Source organism: Patella vulgata, chromosome 3, assembly GCF_932274485.2.
Source record: "Patella vulgata chromosome 3, xgPatVulg1.2, whole genome shotgun sequence".
NCBI classification, from domain to species: Eukaryota; Metazoa; Mollusca; class Gastropoda; family Patellidae; genus Patella; species Patella vulgata.
The window spans coordinates 26,413,173-26,434,795 of NC_065881.2; the positions used below are offsets into that span (position 1 = coordinate 26,413,173).

Consider the following 21,623-nt stretch of genomic DNA (forward strand, 5'->3'; position numbering starts at 1 on the left):
CATTATGCAAGAGCTAAATCTGTCTATTTCAGGTCTTTCTTTAGGCCTGAAATGTTATCTAAATTATTAATTAGACATTAATTAACCTATCCAGGCCATAATCAACTCTAGATGGCAGCGCTAGCCTGCGATCTTTAGTGGATTGTAAGCCGATTTACTGCATAACTTTCCTTCTCTATTAAACGATTGAAATGGATAATCGAGACTATGCTGTTTATCGTACTGACTTTAGTAATGATGACCGAGGCTTATGGGAATTTCAGTCGTTTAGTTCTCTGTTCATAGTGGATCAATTTGAATGAAATTTTCAGCAAATTGCCTTTACATTATCTAGTTTTTAACTATTATAGCGAGAACTGTCAACCCCTTACCGAATCTCCCATAATGTATCTTTAACTTTGTTTTAATTTGACGATTAAACGTTGAAATATGAACACTTTAATTAACGCCACCCTTTAAACACGGCCACAATCATAAAACTTTGCGGCGTTTTCATGTCAATAATCTTTGAAATGAAAAATACTAATAACATTGCCCAAGGTGCGCAATTGGGTTAAAATGCCTAGGCTATAGCCTAAAGTTTATGACATAATATTATAGACTGGAAATCGATGTCTTTGATTCTTCAAAAAGTGTGAATTGCCAACGCCAAAAAAATAGGGAGAGTACGACTTGATGAGCTTGATTCGTTGATTTCCCGCGTATTTTTTTATTTCGCTGTAAACATTAGAACTACCGGAAAATTCAAAACGAAACGAAGAAATGCTATGTGCTGATAATACGAGAAGGCGTCTATTTTAAATGCCAAGATAACTTTGATTCTAACTTACGGAGAGTGATGAAACATTGACGGAGTTCGATCGTGGACATATTCTGCTAACACCAAATATATATAATCACTTTGATTGCCGATTCTTTTCAAAAAGATAAATGTGCGATTAATCAATTATGTCATGTTTATTTTCAGATTGCGGTGGGGGACATCAGCCTCACTACACTGTTGTCTTGTTTATATTAATTTATACCAACATTTTTCTTAAAAACATTACTCGGCATACCTCCGGGCCCCTCTAGGCTCCTCTAGGCTCCAACCCCGGGACAAGTGTCCCAGCTGCCCCCCCCCCTCCGTCTCACGCGTCCTGACTGGGGACGAGCAAATGTTGATATTACAAAGTTTCATCACTTTATTTAGATTTAAAATACAGATGTGACGTCATCCTTTGATGTTGGAGTACCATTATTTCAAATAATCGTACGGGCAATGTGCCAAGCGTAACTTCGTAAAATATTGAACTCGAGTGATGTATTTCATTGAAAAGCACGTGCAAGTGTCTGTATTTTAAGTTGTTTAATGGTCTCGAACTTAATGTAGTATGATTGGAGGTTTTATTTTAAAAACCATTATTAGCGTCTCCTCCCAGAATTCAACGAATGTCACCGAATGTCCAACAGACAAATAATATTCATTTATTGGAAATAATGAGTTTGCCACATGGCTGTATGGATTGATTTTTTTTATATCCAATGGGGTGTTGTAGGAAGGGTAATAATTGTTACACTTTGTGACAGTATTACACTAAAGGTTGAATTTTTTATATTTAGGGTGTTTTGAAGATAAAGATGACCTAATCTGTCAAAAGGACAAACAGTGGAATATATTATGTTAATGTTACAGGATTCATGTTCCAATGGTCCCATCCTCAAATGAAACCCCAAAAAACAGTATATGGAGTTTTACATAGTTTAATATTTTCATACAATGTCTTTATATATTGAGAATACTTTATATATACATGTTATTTACATAAAATCAATAGATTTATAACCTAATATTAATATTATATTATAAAATATATTACCTTCTGTATTTTCAAAGATAATTTAATATTGCAGACTATAGGTCACTTCATCCTTTAATAATTTCTTCAATACTAAAGACTATTTGGCTATACAAGCAACCAAGTCCAATAACACAAAAAGTATTTACAAAGAATTTGCTTTCTTATATGCAAATGTTCCAAGAATTAGTCTTAAGAACTTCAATGATTGTATGAAATTTAGAAAAATTAATCAAAACAAATAATCAATTTGAGCAATTTTCGGAATATGAAAAATATGTATTTGATAATAATAGATGTAATTAAGGGCGTTGATACGCACCCATCGTATTAGGACTTTGCATACTTAAGTTCCATGTGTAAAATAAAACAGAGGACTTGTTACTTCCCTTTACGAAAACTTCTTTTTCATTTAACGATTTTTGGGATTGGTCGATAAAAATAGCACAATCATCAAGGGCGGATAACTTGAAAACGTGCCCCCCCCCCCCCCAGATTAACCCAGGGGTTAGTGGAGTAAAACGGAATTAAACCACTGGGGATACCGAGGATGCCTGGATCATTGACATCTATCTATATATGTCCTAGTCTACGGAATGAAACCACTGGGGATACCGAGGCTCTCTCTCTCTCTCTCTCTCTCTCTCTAAATAAGCAGGGGACTATTAAAATTGGTTCACACTATTTGGGACACATTAACTCTCCTAATTAGCTAGAATTTTCTCTCTCACTCCTAATTAGCTAGAACGAACACACACACGCACACGCGCACACACACACACGAAATAAGCAGGGGACTATTAAAATTGGTTCACACTATTTGGGACACATTAACTCTCCTAATTAGCTAGAATTTTCAAACTTGGTGAATGACCTTGACTAAGTTCGATAATGGGCATTTTCGACCCATGCATGGTAAACAGAGCGATAAGCAATTGGATAGGCCAAGACTTTGTTGCTCGATAACTTTGATTCTAATTACAGTACACCAGCACTTTCTGCTCAGGCATACAGGCATGGGAACACTGCTATAGAGACAAACCGGTCAAGCTTACACTGGCCAATTAGTGATAATTACCGTTTTCAAGCGAGCTTGAATAATAAAAATAAAATAAATCGGGTTCACCCAAGTGACATTGAATCAGTATGGCCTTCTCAAGAGTGTTGAGCAAATACTTTTTCGGTTACCCGTGACTAGAAGCAATAGTCAGTGTCCCTAGCCTTACATTGAATAAAATTAATATTGCATTGTCAACATTGAGAATAATTGTTACACTAACAAAGTAACAACATTGATTCAATGTGTATAAAGCAACTTCAGTTGAAATGTTGGACTTTAGGTCGAAATAAATACGATAACAATGTTCTCAGTTTCAACCAAAAAAATACCCCAAATCACACAGTTGACTGATGCAGATTCGTGATTGAATTATTATAGATTAATTTTAATATTTTACAACAACATAACATCAACATGACAACACCGGATCAATGTTTTCGGTTCAATCCACACACAGAGCCCAAGATGAAAAAGTTGAAATGACATTGTTTTACTATAGAAGTCTGATGATTGTCATTAATAGCATTGAATCATTGTATATTTTTAGTCAAGTGCTTACTGAGATGGTGAGAATTTTCTGCTTAGCCTAATTAATAATTTGATTGGTCAAGACTTTGGAACATAGCAGCTCTGCTTTTAATTGTGGTAGAATGTTTAAACTTGGTGTAGATGTTCATTAGCTGAATGTCTTGACTGGGTTTGATGATTAACATTGTCCACTCCAGCTAATAAGAGCTAAGCAATTTCATTGGTCAGTGCTTTGGGACAAGATAACTAACTGATTGAGAGTGATGAAAATTAGTGTATAGTTTCACTACCAGGTAGTTCAAAACCTTGACTGAGTTCGATCGTGAACATTTTCTGCTTATACTAAGATTAGATAATCAGTTTGATTGTTCGATACTTTTCAAAAAGATAAATGTGAAATTAATTAGTATGTGTCATCTATTTATTTTGGGATATCGGCGGGGGACATCAGCCTCAAGTCACTGTTGGCTTGCTTTAAAATGGCTATAAGGCAATATTAATATTTTTCTTTTTTATTAAATGGATATTTTAACATCTGCCTTGGATGGTCATTCTATCAATTTCTTTAAAACAACCAATTAATATTTTTATATACTTTATGGCAACTTTATAGCTGTAGAAAATGATTATCTTATTGTCTTTTAATAGTTTTACTATTGGGTTATAATTGTACAAATCCTTCACAGACAGCTAGACTAAATAAAAAGTTTTCAGTTGCAGGTGGCATCTTTCTTTCATGTAATGTTTCTAATGTAATATTTGACTTTCCTGAATCATCCTCCACTGCTAATGATTTTAAATTGTTCAGTAAATCTTTGGTTTTATTAGTTATCACCTATTTAAAATAAATAAAAAGTAAATTCATTAATATAGCTAATTTATTCTATAAAAATATTCTATAAATAAAATTCTTACAAAGATTCACTAGAAATATACACTAAAAAACATATCTGGAATAACAATTACTGTTTATTAATACGCCGTGGTTATATACAACAAGTTGTAAGAATTATTGATGGACTATTCTTAAGACATGGTGGAGTTCCAGTAGCACATGTGCAAGTCACAAAATGCTGCACTTGTACCTTTTTGCAGTTGGCAATGCTTTATCTTTACGATGTGATTGTTATAAGAATAGTCAAAGCGTTATATATATGCAACATTTCGACAGTGGTAATGTTAACGTGAATGCGTCACATTCAAAGGACTACTTACTTTAATGATGTCCTGCCCTGAATTTTCAATATTTTCTGCAGCTTGAACCATGACCATTGCAATATCTTTATGTAATTTACCCATTGCTAAAGACTCTACAATACAAAGAAAGGGCCTATAATAAGGTAGTGATACAAAAACAAGCATTCTGAGAAAATTGTTGAAGCAATACATGTTCCCCACCTACAGGCCCATAATAAGTTATCGTGTCCCAAAGCATCAACCAATCAAATTGCTTATCTATGCTTACCCTAAGCAGAAAATGCTCATCTTCGAACTTCATCAAGGCATTGACCTAATAAATACCTACATCAAGTTTGAACATTCTTGCTCAATTACAAAGAGAGTTATTGTGTCCCAAACAGTGTGACAGACGGACGGACAGACAGACAGACGAACCCATTTTAATAGTCCCCTGCTTTCTTCGAAAGGCGGGGGCCGAGAAGCCAACAGTAAGGCTGATGTCAACCGTCGAAATCCCCCCAAAAATAGATGACATATAATAATTTATTGAACATTTATCTTTTTATAAAGCATCAAATAATTCCTCTTATTTTATTCTACTCCGTTATTTTAAACTGGCTTTTACGACCTTAACATTGTTAACCTGATACCATTGACTAACAAACCTAGTCATTAAATCAAACAAGTGATCATTGTTCTAAACTAATATTTAGTATATATACACATATATAAAGTGGTTAGAAATTATACAGTAGACATTAAATAGCAGGTATGTAACTAGCTGTAAAATATGTTACTGCTTGCATCAACAAATTGAAAAAATCACTCCCCTAAAAAACCTCTCCCAGTTTCGATAAGAAGAATGATTTAGAAATTAAGGAGAATGATTTGATATTAAGGAGAGTGATTTGTGTGTATGGGAAATGGTTCTGATGATCAATAACTGCTTACTGCATGTTATGGGATCATTCCAGGTTTCATAACAGATAATAAACCCCCGAGGACTTTATAAAGGAGAGTGATTTTCAATTTTAAGGAGAGGGAGAAAAACCTCCCCTCGGTCGACATTCAGGTGAGCAGCAGGCGCCCGAGAGCGATCGCTTGCCTTAAAAAACAATGACTGTGCTTGTGTAGAAGCGCGACTGATTATAACCCCATCACTATTAAATACACAAACCTGATCAATAGTTGTGTATTTCATTCAATAGTCAGTTTTAACACCTTAGTGACATAACACCTACTTACTGACTACAGCCTGAATACAAACATTTTTAACAAACTAATAAACATGATGTATTTGTGCTATATATTTTCATTTATAAAAGTTAGTCAATGATTACGGAAGCGTATAGGGGCAATGCAAAATTTTGTAGAAGACCTCGAGATCCTGTGGACCTATAATACTTTCTCGAGATTCTCCCATCCTGTGTTAACGATCTTGAGAATTCAAGTTAATATTTTCGGGATCTTGACCCCTGTGTAAATTTTCCCAGAGATCTTACACTCTTTACTTTCAGCTCCCGCATCGTTCTGGAGTTAACCCCCAGCTTTTTACCAAAAACCCTGTTATCGCAATAGACGCTGCAGTTTTTTTTAACTGATTTTGTTTTTCAAATGTGTTGTAAAGCACTGAGGTCTTTCGATTTTCAGTACTCCGCAAACTTCTGTTACAGAGTTACCATTTTTGTCCATATTTTTTCCTTAATATAACCCACCCCTCTCCCAGAAAGCCTTGTTAACTTCATAGATGCTTCACTTTTTAAATTTTGTGTGAAGCATTGGGGTCATGAACTCTATTGATATTCAGCGCTTAGCGATCTTCCGTCCCGGAGTTACACTCCATTTTTTGACAAACCTTGTTAACGCGGTAGAAACTTTCGTTTTTAACGGATTTCCGATATTCAGTGTTCCGCGACAAGGATGGCCCTTGTTGAATTTCAAAAATATAGATCCTTATTCAATTTATTCAACATCCAAGTTTAGACATAGATGCTGCGTGAGAGTCTTTCCACACATTACGTGGCTATCTTTCCAATTTCTTTTGAAGCACTGGTATCATGAGTAGAGGGACCCTTTTTATTTTCGGTGTTCCGTGGGATTTATCCTTGTGAACGGATAGAAGCTAGATTTTCGGAGGGATTGTTGCAACTAGAGAATGAACCTTATTGATTTGCAGCGCTCCACGACTTTTCGTTATGGCGTTATTCATACTTTTCCGTCTGGTGAACGCAAGAGTTTTTCAAGATTTTTGTTTTAAAATCCACTGCGAAGCATTTGGGCCACAAGACAATAAAAGAAATATGGCCTGAAAACCAAATTATGACATTTTCAATAAAACATCGCCCACACATTAAATTGAAATAATTTAACAAGAAAGTCTGTAATTGAAAGATTCACACATTCAAAGCTAACACAGTAAGATATATAATTTTCTTATTTGGTATGAAGCATTGGGACCATAAAACGATGAACCCTGTCGATTTTAATCATTTTTCAAATTTAGTGTAAAGCATTAGGACAATAAGAGAATGAAGAAACCCTATCGATTGTCCGTTTATTCTTTCATTAGTTAGCAGTTTTCCTTTGTAACAAATGCTAGAGTATTTTTTTTCATCAAAGTTGGTTCTAATTATTGGACCAATAGTTGCTTCACAACGTGGAGACACTATCATATAACGTTTCATATTAACTCAAGAAAATTTACACAGGATGTCAATATCTCGAGAACATTAACTCGAATTCTCGAGAACATTTACACAGAATGTCAATATCTCAGGAAAATTATCAGGAGATTTCGAGAACATTAAATTGAGATCTCGAGAAAATTACCAGGTGATCACAGGATTTTGAGAAAGTATCACAGGATCGCAGGATCTCGAGACCTTCTACAAAAGTTTCCATGACCCCTATACGCTTCCGTAAAGGATATCAAATATAAACTTTACAGTGTAAATCGTTATCTTTTATTGTGAGTTTTCTTATATGTACTTAGTTTACTCATTTTATATTTTAATCCTTTTATTGTAAAATGCCTCTGAACACACTTGTGAAAGACGTGTGTTACATAAAATGATCTAACAAGAGCTATAAAGAAATTTACATACCTTTAGCTTGTTGTGCTATTATTATTTGGTTAGTAGGAACATTAACAAACACATCATATAATTCTGATCTAAAATAAATAAATTATATAATAAATGTTTCAGGGTGTCAGGATTGGAGTCCCCTGGCTTGGATACCATCAGATTCAAAAGATGCCCATCAAGATCGAAAGATTTTGGAAGATGACACATCTTGCCAAACCTTCAAAGGCTAATATTTTGCTCAGAATAAAGTAATTTGAATGAAATTTTCAATATATTCATTTTGCATTATCTATTTTTGAACTAGTATAGCAAAAACAGCCAGCCCTTTGTCTAAATTTTACATAATGTATCTTTAAATAAACTGAGACATCAAATAGAGAAAAAATGTATGTAACCTAGTTTTGAATGACATCTAATTTAATAAATGTAAGTTTAACCACACAAGTTTAAATTTATCCAGTTTTATTTTTATCTGTAATATTATGTTTTAATATTTTCAACAAAATAATCACTATCTTTTTTATAGTTTCAAAAAATTCCCCCATCCTAGGCTAATCAGCAGACGTGTCAACCCCCAGGTATGAAAAAACAGGAGAATCCAGGAGATTTTTTTTTTCATCCAATAACTTCATTTTTATTAATCATAGGCTAATACTTTAGTACTTTTTACACTGTGCACTCGTTTATAATGCATACAACAATGAACAAATGAAAATTCCTTTTGGGTTTCGGGTCAATAATTTTAAATGACAGAAAAAAAATTTTTTTGAAATATTTTGTGAAAATATAAATAAAATGTTACCCAAAAGACTTTAATACGGTAGTCCAAATGTGTTTTCAGTCATATCATAATAAATAAGAATCGGTCGTACAAATTTAACAACTCAAATCCGCGAATAATAGCCAGTTAAAACTTATGAAAATGTAATAATTTGAATGATAATATATAAAATATTTATAATCTTGATAATATCAGATAAAAAGCAAGTTACATTTAGTCAAAAGTAGCAAATTTCAATCTGCAAAACCAATAAATCCCGTTGTCTATGGCTGTAATCGCGTGAATGGAAATCCCCGGAAACGTTACGTCAGAGCGGTATTTTCCCGCAAGTGTCTCCCGTACATAAATGGTAGTTGCGCTTATATTTCGATAACTTTTGAGTCAGATTATTTGCATATATTGTGATTGATATCAAAGTATTATAATACAATCGCTAGTAATATATTTAACTGGAAATGTAATCCAAAATCGCAGATTAAAAGTCAGCTAAATTTCAGCCAATGGCTTCTGATTTCACGCTAAAGTCACGTGGCATGAAATGTTTACTCACTGCCAGAGAATTGTCAAAATCGCATAGACAGGCATTTACTAGCCATGGGGTAGAATGATGGTTGTGGAAAGAACCTTGTACAGGTCTCTATTTTATTTGGTACGCTCATGTACTCTGATATCATTTACTTTATTTACTCCAAACAATTCACAAACACATGTTGGGCTGTCAAGCGTACGTATTACCGGAATTATAAGTTTCCGGTCATATTCAGCCAATCATGAGGTCGATTTATGAAACGAAAGTAAGGGAGTTACCTCCCTTTGAAAAAGTAAAACTAGAATCGGCAATATGGCCATTTTCTGTGAGAAAGTTCCTCCCGCACAGGAGATCGGGAGATAGGTCCCGAATCCGTGAGTCTCACGGAAAAAACAGGTTGGTTGACAAGTCTGCTAATCAGTGATTTTCACAATGTGAAACTACATTCAGTGTGATTTAAATGGCTTTGTTTCACAAATGCCTAATATTGCACCTATGTACCTGCCCTCTACAGCAGCATCAGTAAATCCAGCAACATAATGACTAGATGATTTTAACATACTTAATTCTTCATCTCTTAATTCTAAATATGGATAAACAATACCCCAGTTCTGTCTGTGCCATGCAAAAGCTGGTAATGCGCTGAAAAATTGAATACAGAAAATGGAATCAATAATATTCAAACTTTACTGTCATCTTCTCCATTTTATAAAACTGTTATCCAGTTCAAGCCTCTTGAATCTTTTAGTAGTAGTTTAATTTAAACAACATTGTATTCAATATATACTGAATTTGGAATGGGATTGAACAGCCTAAGCTCATATAAGTTTTCTCAAGACCATTGTAGAATGGCTGTGTATTGGTTAAAAAACATTTAGCTTCCAAGTTCAAACATTACCCAAAATTTGAAACTCTTTCACATGTTTGGACTATTCCATTAGAGGCATTTAGTTAATTGGATACAGCAGTAAACTACAACACATATTTTGAAGACCAGTTACTAATTTATTTGCTTCTTCCTTGGACAATTGCACACCGATTGACAGAGTTTGATTTTTTATATGATGTCATCATTCCAAGATAGCGACGATGGTGTCATGTTTGGTTCCTAGTTGATATATCATAACTCAGACAATAATCATCACAATACACTTCTTCGACTCATGAACGTAAAACTGATGGCAACTTTAAACTCTAAAAGCATCTAGAGAGGTGGCATTTAACAAATCTAGGGCAATAGCACTGGCAGTAATTATCGGATGGACTGGGGTGACAACAACATACAAACAATAAGTGAAGAATTACTATTAAAAAGTAATATTTAAAGATGCATTCATTATATAAGAGCTAAATCTTCCTATTGTAGATCTTTTTTAAGCTTCAAATGTTATATAAACTATCATTTAGACATTTATTAACATGGAACGTCCATATTCAACTGTCTAGATCATCGGATGGCAGAGATTTAAATAGAATAGAACGCCCAAAAGATGTTAAAACTAAAGATAAAATGGATAGTTGAGACTTAGTCTCATTTGTCCTTTACCGCTCCTACGGTAATAAACAATCAACGCAATCTGATTAAAATACATTTCGTTTCGTTTTTTTATACTTTCGACAGCCTACACTACATGAAGATCTGACAAGTTACAGTGTGAGTTCATGTCAGGGGTCAAACAAGCAGCTTTTGATTAATCAATCAGCTTTGTCGTTTCTAGTGGTTTACCCACAGTTCCGTGAATAAAAAGGCCAAGAACTCGCCATAACAGATCGATTCATTGGCTAATTCCTCAAATCAAGTAGAACGCCTGTTATATAACAAGTCTTCACCAGATCCGAGTATAGTAAAGACAAGTAAAACGAAATTTTGAACTATAAAAACGAAACAAAATAGGATCTGTGTTATAACCAGATTGCAATCAACGCTACATCTTTCAACACTAATAACTTTGCTCAGAATAACATAATTTGACTGAAATTTTCAATATATTCATTTTTCATTATCTACTTTTAAACTATTATAGCAAGATGGCAAGCTCTTTATCTACATATTACATAATGCATCTTGAACACTGAAGAGATATTATTATAATACTGCCCGGGTTAAATTTTTTTTAATACATTTTGAATTATTCTTTTTTTTTACATTGAACACATTGCTGAGTCAATACATGACAATATGTAAGATAAATATAAAAGCTTTCATATCTGCAGGGGAGATGTAGTTTTTATTATTACTATCATAATACCTACCGTGTATATAGAAGTAAATCCTGTAGTGAAGGACAGTATATAACAAGTCTCTTCTTTAACAATAATGCTGTATAAATTAAAATACTCTCTACACCAAACGTATCAATTACCACTGAAAAATAAACATTTATAAATAGATTTCCTTCATAAAATTATATAGTCCAATCATTTATGAAATTTGGTTGACCTGCACTGTCAATGGAGCAGATTAGCTCCTGCTGGAATTTGGAACAGCAACCTTTCAAGCTTACACAATATCCAGTAAGCAATTAATATCTCAATTAGATTGTATTGAAAATATCAATATGTCCAACAATAAAAAGCCTCAAATTTTATAATGAAAGAAGCATATAGCCATCGACAGTTGCATATCAGAAAGGAAAACTTGGATACTGAACAAATTTGACATTAATTAAAATAGGATTCACTGCCAACAACTGCCTTAACTTATACTACTAGAACAATTAATATCTCAATTAGATTTTATTGAAAATATCAATATGTCCAACAATAAAAAGCCTCAAATTTTATAATGAAAGAAGCATATAGCCATCGACAGTTGCATATCACAAAGGAAAACTTGGATACTGAACAAATTTGACATTAATTAAAATAGGATTCACTGCCAACAACTGCCTTAACTTATACTAGAACAATCTTCAGGCAAACCATGCTATAGCCCCAATATCCCAAGTAAATAAATTTTAAAGATAGCTTCGCAAAGTGTGGAATAGGCCCACACAGCAGCTTTGTCTAAACTGCAGCTTAGCCGAAGGGAAAACTTAACAGGCATACTCCATAAAGTGTGCTATGAGGGAAAATTTGCCCCAACAGCGGCTCTATGGCCTACTCTTATATCGAATTTCCAAATGCCAAGAGATCTTTTAAGAGCTCGCTAATCTGTATACGGGACCTTGGTTTTTCAACTGTAAGTTGTTAAATGGCAGGCCCCTCTGTCCTGCACCACTGACAAGGGTGAACCCTGCCGGAAAATCCAGATGAACTTTCTCAGCCAACACTGATATATCGAACATTGGACTTTCAGGTTAAAGTGAGCCAAGACTTATTCACTGAGTCACTGTGGCACCGATTAATATCGATAGGGATCAAATTGGAAGGAAATCCATTGAAAACTAAAGCCTCTATTTAATTGCCTTCACAATGTTTTCGGGAAACAAAGTCTCGGAATGCTCTCATAACCCCAATGCTTCATACCAAATTTGAAAAGAATCCGTTGAAAACTATAGCCTCTATTGTGCTCACAAGTTTTTCAGAAAAGGGGGCACAACTTGGAACCAAAAGCAGCGGAACACTGAAAATCGATAGGGTTCGTCCATTTATGACCACAATGCTTCACACCAAATTCAAAGAGAATCCATCTAAAACTGTAGTCTCTATCGCCTTCACAAGCCAATCTGTTAAAAATTGTAGCTTATATTATCACGTAAAAGTCCAGTCAAAATAAGAGTTCACCTAAAACAAATTGCAACAGAAGGTTTCTTGGTACTGTTGTGTTCGTGGGATCATCCTCTACAACATATTCAAATATCTCTGATTTTCAACAAGGGGAAAATGTGTGAATTACATAAATTCAAAATGGCTGTCAAATGTACCTTTAATATGACATTTTCACCTTGGTAGTCTATGACATGTCCCAAATAGTATCAATCTTTTTATCTTTTTCAAATTCTTTTCTGGGGTTGATTCACCACCCCTCCCCATCCACAACTGCACCTGGTAGTATATGCGAAACAATGATACTTTGCAACATCTGAAGTTGACATCAAGTTTTGAATCTGGACAGAGGAGAAAAGCTTTCCACTCTGTTTTTCCCTAAGCTTTCTCATGCTCAAGAGTTCTAGTATTTAATTTGTTCGTGCACCACACAAACACAGTTCGAAGTTCGAATACTCTTGATTCTTTTTGAAAGGGTCACTTTTTCCAATTCTAAACAATTTAAATGTTGTATCACATTCAGCGATAGCATGCACAAACTGAAGGTATCAAACTCTGTCAATAAAGAGAACTTAATAGATATTTTGTGTGAACAACTTGAAGATGATAATGTGAAAACATTGAAGGCACATGGGGATGCTGATAATGTTCATTGCCTGGACAAGAATTGAATATGCTCTGCCAGACAGTACCAATGTGATTGGGAAGGACATTGATATTTTAGGTCTGACAAGGATACACAACTTGATAAGTCCAAAGATGGTTGTTGGAACATCAACTTGAGGTCGAGAACATTTGGGTGAGAACGTGATGCACAGAGCCTTTCGTATGGTGATACCCTTGTGCATGCCATAGTTGGTTAGACACATGTTCCTGAAGCAACGACCGCAAGTTTTATAACATCTAGACATTGCTACACTGCTTTGTAATTCCTGAACTTATAGCTACGTTATCTCCCTTTACTGCAGGCACCTGAATAGTAGTAGCGTCCAATCAGAGGTTGTGACACAAACAAACTCAAATCAAACATGGTGTCCTCCACAGAAACCTCGACATTGAATGAACCCTGAACTTTGCAACTCGATTATCACAGGTAGACATTTTAGCCGGAAAGCGCACGAGATTTGGTATTCGCGATGATCGAGGAATCTGATAGACTCTCAAGCTGGGTCAGTACCCAATCGAAATTAGTGCCGAAATATGCGGGGTATTATACTATTACGAGAAGGGTTTGATAAGATGTACGGAGTTAAAGCAAGATCATGCCATCTATTGAAGATGGGTGAGACACAACAATGAGATTGTTTGAAATTGGGAAGGGAGTAGCTCTCAAAAAGCAAGAGGATTGAGTCTTCCGCAAACACGCTGATGTCTTTGTCTGCAAACAATCCACCAATAATGGAATTAACGCTGAGAGTGAAGAGGTCCCGTTGCTTTTGTATGGTGGACAAACAATTGAAACACTAGAAAGCTTGCGCATGAGGTGCAGTTGTGAATGGGGAGGTGTGGTGAATCAAGCCCAGAAAAGTGGGGATGGAGACTTGCGAAAGATAAATTAGAGCTCAAAACAATTGACTCTGTACCAGCTCTAGAGACAATCCTCAAAAGCATCAACTGTGGCATTAAAGTAGAATGTGACACAGCAAAGTACACCAGGGAGAGACAAAGTTTGGAGTGTACTGATTCAGGCAGCACATGTAAAAGTTTCAAGTGTTGTGCAAGAGCAAGAAGAGAACGAACTTAAATAAGGTAAACCCGATTTGGGTACAATTGAGGACTGCACTGTAATTTAATGATCATGTGATTATTTACATTTCAATTTCTAGCGGTTAACTTCTTCCAAGGAGCTCAGTCACGTCTTTGAAAAGTCTATACTGACATCATCATGTAACGTCAAAATAAAACGTGATGACGTCATGGGGTTCATTTATGATAATTTCTAAGTAGATATTCTAACTCACAGGGGTCATGTTTCTTTCTGTAATAAATAAATAAGGTGAGAACTCAATATTAAAGGAGTTATGAGACTCCAAAAGTACATTTGGTGGCCGTTTCAAATTTATTCAAATTAGGCCCTATCCCTGGTCCGAAAATCAGAGAACTTTGGGTATGTTGTAGAGGATGATCCAACGAACACAACAGTACCAAGAACCCTTCTGTTGCAATTTGTTCTAGGTTGCCCTAAATTTAACGTAGATTGACTGGACTATTAACAAGTTTTTTCGGCAAAGGGGGGATATTTCTGGAACAGAAAGTCATGGAAAGATAAAAATCAATATGGTTCATCCTCTCATGACCCTTGATGTTTACCACCAAATTTGAAATTTCTTTTTTAAAAAATATAGCTTCTGTCACCTTAACAAGGTTTTCGGCAAAGGGGGGGGTAAATCCTGAGCGGAAACTTGTACAGCACTGAATATCGATAGGCTTCATGCTCTCATGACCATAATGCTTCACATGAAATTTGAAAAAAATCCAATTGATAACTACAGCTTCTATTGTGTTCACACGGTTTTCAGCGGGAAAGGGGAACAACTCTGAAACGGAAAGTTGCGGAACCCCGAAAATCAATAGATTTCGTCATCTCATGACCAAATTTGAAAAGAATCCATTATCAAGTTCACAAGCCAATTGTTGTCGGATGGACCGGTGACGACATAATAGACCCACACTGAAATGTGGTCATGTAAAAATAAACATAATACCAACTCACATCTAAGCTGACTTTTAGCATAGGCTTGTATGGTATCAAATTCTTTTAACGAAAATTTACCATTTTCACCATTAACACAAATACCTCTTGTCATTACAGATAAATAATTTTCTAGAACAGAGGCAGGATTTCCTGTTTGAGCATATTGATGAGAAAATAAACGACAGAGAGTTTCATATCTTTCTGGATTAAAATCTTTAGTTACCAACACTAGTGAAAAAGCTGTTACCTGAAATAAAATTTTAAAAAAAGTATCACAATTTTTTTAGAATGTCTACATCTCGAGGTCAATAAAAAGTGGTATCAAGTGTTCTAGCACCAGTGTTATTTAATCTACAAAACAGAATAAATTCTAGCCGTATTAAAGATTTACATTAATACTGAATGATAATTACCATTTCTTTATTAAATTACTATAAATGCATATAAATAGTCTCTTAAAGATGGGTTCCCAGAACAGTATTTATCGGGTGGTTATTTCCAATAAAAGTATGGTAATTTTGGTATATATGGAAAGTAGAGATATCCAATAATACTGGATTCCCCGAAAAACACTCATGGAGCGTATACAGGACAAAAATGTAAGGGTTCCCCTAATCAACAGCCTGACGATTAGGAATTTCTGCACGCGTGATGTCAAAGGTCACAAGCGAACATTGAGCACTTGATGTACAAGTTGATAAACGTTATGAAGAGTTAGACGTACAACACTTTCTGAGCTAAAAATGACAGAAAAAGACGCGGGTAGTGGATGATCCGAGAATTTAATTAGGATTCGATATTTGTAATAAATAGTAAGCGAATAAAGACAACATCGTCTTATGTACGCAATGAATTCTCCTCTGACTTCCAAGAGAGGTAAGTCACGTGACGTAAACATGACATGGTTTGATCAAATTTTTATAGCAGGACATTCCTTCGCAATTACAATGTTTGAAAAGGATTTGAAGCAAAGTTATGACAAATTAATTAGTTTGAATATGTTTTTAGTCCATATATACCATTAAATCACCCAGTTTGTACGCAGGAACCCATCTTTAATAGAAATCTTGAAAATTCTCAGCATTAAGTCTGTTTTCTGAAGAATCCTTCGTTGACATATAATACATGTAGTTGGTAGTCTTTATTTTACATTTGAATATTTTCATCATTCTTCAAATCCATAAAGTATTGCCCACACAAGCAAGTTTTGTTTCGTTTTGCATCAAATATCATATCGTGCTTGATAACAATAAGATAATACTTGTTGAAATGTTGTTGTTGTTTCCCATAAAAATTAAAAGTTGTGTTCTGTTAATGTGTTTCTCAATGGTTAAATGCCATTTAAAGATAATGTTTAACATCAAACAACTAATTGTCTATGTACAGTGGTCCACGTTAAAAAAATTAAAACTGATCTTTGGGCAATATCTGACCAGATCTCAACAGTAAATTCCACACCACAACAGTGGCTTTATCTACAGACTGGAGCCATGGTGGCTAAGTGGGTAGGACTCTGGTCCGCTAGCCTGGAGATCTTGTGCTCAATCCCTGCATTGTCAGTGGTGCACGACAGAGGGCCTGACAAGGACAGCTGTCTAGTCATTCGGATGGGACGAAAAACCTTGGCCTCATGTACACATTGGTGTGCACGTAAAAGATCCCTTGGCAGTTAGAATTCTGTATAAGAGTAGAGCGTAGCGCCGCACTGTCCGGGCAAAATTTCCCTCATAGCACACTGTATGGCATATATGCCCATCTTCATTAGCCCAGTTGGAGCAGAACAGTAGGACGTTAAACCCCATTTCATTTCATTTCATTTATCTACAGACTAATATCATCCCAAAAACCAAATCAGTCTTGATTTACCATGTGGACCAAATTCCAGACTCGTAGTTTATGATAAGATCAGGAAGTCTCTTAAATGATCTGGATGATGGGATTGCTTTAAGGTAGCATTTTACAATAATCAAAATAACCTCTGAACAACGAGTTTGTTGGTGATATACAACTTACATCTTTAAGTCTACTCTCTGTGTCATCTTCTAGATAAGTTGTATAAATATAAAACCATGTATACTGTAATCTACTAAAGATAAACTGTAAATGGTGAACAGAGTCTTTACATAAACCACATTTGTGTAGAAATAATTCTCTCTGTATTGTTGTCAATGACGGGTATGACCAAGTCCATAATACATCTCCATTTACATCTTTCTCTAAAAAAATAATTAACATTAGAACAGGATGTTAGCAATAAAATAAAGAGAAATGTTTATGTTTAAGAACAGCAAGGTGTAAAGTTTATTTTTTAAAAAAATGAGAACTTAGATTTTTGAGTCTCGATTCTAACTATAGTAGCTAACACAGCTATAAGAAGCCAGAAAAATCTGGAGTAGGGGTCCAGTCAAACCAGTGCAGTTCCAATTGACAAATTCCACATTCAAAGGTGAAATCTGTTTTATATTTTAAAACAGTAACCTGGAAGCTTGTAAATAAATATATGGGGATCACATGGCTAAGTGGGTAGGACGCTGGCTTGCTAGCCTGGAGGTCGGGTGTTCGATCCCTGCATTGGCCGAGAAAGTTCATCCAGATTTTCCGGCGTGGTTTCCCCTTGTCAGTGATGCAGGACGGAGGGCCTGACAAGGACAGCTAGCTGTCTAGTCGTTCGGATGGTCCAAAAAAACAAGGTCCCGTGTACAAATTGGCGTGCACGTAAAAGATCCCTTGGCAGTTGGAATTTGATATAAGAGTAGGCCTTAGCGCCGCTTCCCGGGCAAAATTTCCCTCATAGCACACTGTATGGCGTATGCCCGTCTTCATTAGCCCAGTTTAGGATCAAAACAGTAGAACGTTAAACCCCATTTCATTTCATTTGTAAATATATAACATTGCTTGTGTCTGGCTGGCCTTGCATTTAGGCTACACCCTTTGGAGATGCCTAATTAATAGATTTAAAATAACCTGTTGACTCTTCAATTGTCTTACCTTTATGAGAGCCGAGTTGGATTTTCACAGAAGATTTGTCATAATAAATCTATTAATAGGCCTAGATGATCAATAAAATATATGACATAAAACCATGTATGGGAACATGTACAAGCAGCAGGAAATGGAATTAGTCTTCCACAGCAGAAAGAGGGCATTGAGTGCACAGCCTCATGTCAGACTGAATTAACATTCTTGTAGCAGCCTCTTCCTATTTCCAATTTGTGTAACCAGAGCCTGAATCTTAGTGATAAAAAGCGAAAAAGATAGAGAGAGAGAAATGGGGTTTAACTTCACTCGACACAAACTAGGTCATTTTGCGACTAACATATGGTTGAATTTTATTTCAATAATTCGCTTGCGCATACGGTAGGAGTCTTTAGCAGTGGGAGCTACCGGCGGACCCGGAGAAAACCCACGAGATTGGACAGGCGGCCCTACTCCTCGAACCGTACAACCAGGGAATCGAAACCACCAGTTGACTCAATGACAGACCTAATGATACAACACGCACGGGCTAACCATTCAGCCATCCAACCCCCCCAAAGCGAAAAAGCCGGTACTATTTCAGTAACGTACCTCTACCAGTTCCTGTGATCGTAGAGACTTTTCAGGGGGTATTCACGGGGACTAGCCATGACCTCACACCAAATTTCAGCCGAATCGGTCAATAACTTTTTATTTTACCGTAGTTTAGCTTCTATAAGAGATAAATTTATTGAGGCTCGAATGACGTCATATGTGGATTGTGGGTTAGGGTAAGGGCTAGGACCTGTAGATTTCGTCATAGTCTCAAGATGTAGACAGGGATAGCCCTAACCCTAACCCTGTCTTGTTATTCGAGTCTAAAAAGCCAACAAACAAAATGGCGTCAAAATCGGATAAACTTTCTCTCGTTATAAGCTAAACTACGGTAAAAAAAAAGGTTATTGACAGATTCGGCTGAAATTGGTGTGAGGTCATGGCTAGGCCCCATGAATACCCCCTGAAAATTTCAAGTCTCTACGATCATGGGAACTGGTAGAGGTACGTAACTAAAAAGCCTCGACGTACACCGGTACTTTAAATTACGGTACTTTAATAAAGTTTTTATTTTTTAACAAACATAGTATGCAGCAGGGTTGTTTATTGACTTTTCATACAGTCAATACGTTCCCAGTTAGTTCTGCATAGCGATGGTCAAAATTATTTTTGAAGTTTTAGCTTCTGCATTAAATTATAGGCCTACTGACGGTACTGTAAACTTATTTCATCCAACATCAACAAGGGGGCGGGGCTGTCTAAGAAACGCTATTTCATCTTGTAATTCGTTGTGTGTTTTACACAATAAATTATACGTCGGTCTATAGTCATATAAACTACTGAGCACCATAAAAACATATGTAACTATATCGAATTATTAACTACACCATAAACTATCAAACCTATTATTCCTGTTGACAGCAAGTCTACTCCTTGAGCCGCCATATTGCTTTACCGGTAGCCTACACATACCAGACTCTTGATTTATTATCATAGAAACAAGTCTTGATAATCTGGGCAAGAAGTCTAAAAATAGACTACTTTCAATTTGATCGGAGTCCTACTTTCAGTTGAAGTTGTCTAAAATAAGGAAATGAAATGGGGTTTAACGTCGGAATGTTCTGCACCGACTGGGCTAATGGCGATGGAGATACGCCATACATGTGTGTTATGAGGGAAATGTAGATATAGGAGTGACTTGTTTTCCAATCCGAAACACTCAAAGTTTAAAGATAGGCTATTATCAGGGCCATAACTAGCTCAGAGCAGAGGGGGGGGGGGGAATTCGCCCCCACTGGGTATTATTCAAGAGCTTATTCTGCCTATTAGCCTACATGTCTTTTTTAGGCCTTAAGTGTTTTATAAATTCTTATTAAACATTTTTAAAATGACATTATCAAATCTCTAGGCTATCGGCGGCTCCGATTTTAAGTACCGGTAGGCTAGATTAGAATGGTTCGGCCATTTTATTACTTAATTTCAAAATGGCGGCTCCGATTTTAAGTACCGGTAGGCTAGATTAGAATGGTACGGACATTTTATGACTTAATTTCAAAATGGAGAAGTGAGGCTAAGTCTCGAATATACCAGTACGGTGGCTGCGATAACAAACAATCAATGCACACATCTTGTCAAAATTAGAAACAGTGATAATTTGACAAGAAACTACGAGTATACATTATCGTACACAAGGGGTGGACCCCCCCCCCCTTTTTTTTCAATATTATGCTGGTTACAAGTGTCATCTGTTCTGCGCTCGGGGTTAGCTTTGTATTTGGAATGTTTCTTACTGTTGATATTGTTTTGGTCATTCTAGTAATCTAGATCTGAAAGCAAATCTAGGTATAGACTATAGCCTACTCTACCAACCCCATCAAAAGACGATTCTACATGGAAATGACAATCAAGTTATTTGTAGATTTGTATGGTTTTAAAAATACCTTATAATTCATATCCTCTCTGTTAATACCTCAAACATTTTTATTTACTCTGATTGATTATTATTCAGTCTTTATTTGAAGGTGTAGTTTGATCGTATTTGAATAAAATTATGCATCCAAAAACCTATTAATGTCTGGGATCTTAGATTACCCCTTGTTGCCGACAACGTTTTTCGCGCGATGTGTCCGCACAAGGGTTAAACGAAGGGAAGTGCTTTATCTCAGGTCATTTTGTAAGGTTTTGCAACTGCGGGGGCAAGGTAGGGGGTCCGGGCGGCGCGGTGGGGGGGGGGAGTTTCTTCCCCGCGAAAATTTAGAAATTTTGACCCGCCTGAGCTATTTTGAGAGAGAAAATCTATGACCTACCAATCATGCCCCCGCACTTTGAAGATTGTAGCTTCACTAGGGGCTCAAAAACTTCAGTAGGGGGCGTACATTGGCCCGAAAAAAAAATGGCCTGTTTTATCTTACATATTATGAACCGTCACAAGAAAGCAAACACACTGCACATGTTGGTTGTATATTACTTATATAGAATTAGAGAATAAATTTAACCGGGTTATAATAACCTATAAAATTAATATTTTGTTTCAAATGTTTAATTCATTTTCGGCTTACTGAATGCGTTCAGTGAATACAGATATAAAATCCAATGAAATCGGCAATTTTACTTTTGACTCAAATCACAGATCTCGTGTCATTTAATACATTATTTGCCCTGTACTAACGAATTGTACTCCAAAGTATTCTTTTAATTCCTCATATTTTA

The 21,623-nt window shown here is 35.8% G+C and overlaps 1 protein-coding gene and 1 long non-coding RNA gene across 2 annotated transcripts; one reads left to right on the forward strand and one right to left on the reverse strand.

The window, feature by feature from the left end:
• Window positions 1-1,483: 1,483 nt before the first annotated feature.
• LOC126817016 (uncharacterized) lies at window positions 1,484-7,961 on the forward strand. The gene is made up of 2 exons (XR_007678725.2): window positions 1,484-1,543; window positions 7,812-7,961. It is a non-coding gene; the product is annotated as an uncharacterized LOC126817016 (long non-coding RNA).
• Window positions 1,730-19,889, reverse strand: LOC126817015 (DENN domain-containing protein 10). The gene is made up of 8 exons (XM_050543825.2): window positions 19,817-19,889; window positions 17,418-17,620; window positions 15,423-15,651; window positions 11,255-11,366; window positions 9,503-9,643; window positions 7,710-7,777; window positions 4,642-4,736; window positions 1,730-4,261 (listed from the first exon to the last, which is right to left on the reverse strand). Exons 1-8 carry the CDS (start codon window positions 19,857-19,859, stop codon window positions 4,088-4,090), a joined length of 1,065 nt encoding a protein of 354 aa, XP_050399782.1. The 5' UTR covers window positions 19,860-19,889; the 3' UTR covers window positions 1,730-4,087.
• Window positions 19,890-21,623: the final 1,734 nt, after the last annotated feature.

Coding starts and splice junctions, on each gene's coding strand:
- LOC126817015 (XM_050543825.2), bottom strand. CDS start 19,859: ATGGCGGCTCAAGGAGTAGACTTGCTGTCAACAGGAATAATAG. Junction 11,367..15,422: donor TGCTAAAAGTCAGCTTAGAT/GTGAGTTGGTAT, acceptor TTTATTTTTCAG/TGGTAATTGATACGTTTGGT. Junction 7,778..9,502: donor GATGCTGCTGTAGAGGGCAG/GTACATAGGTGC, acceptor TATTTATTTTAG/ATCAGAATTATATGATGTGT.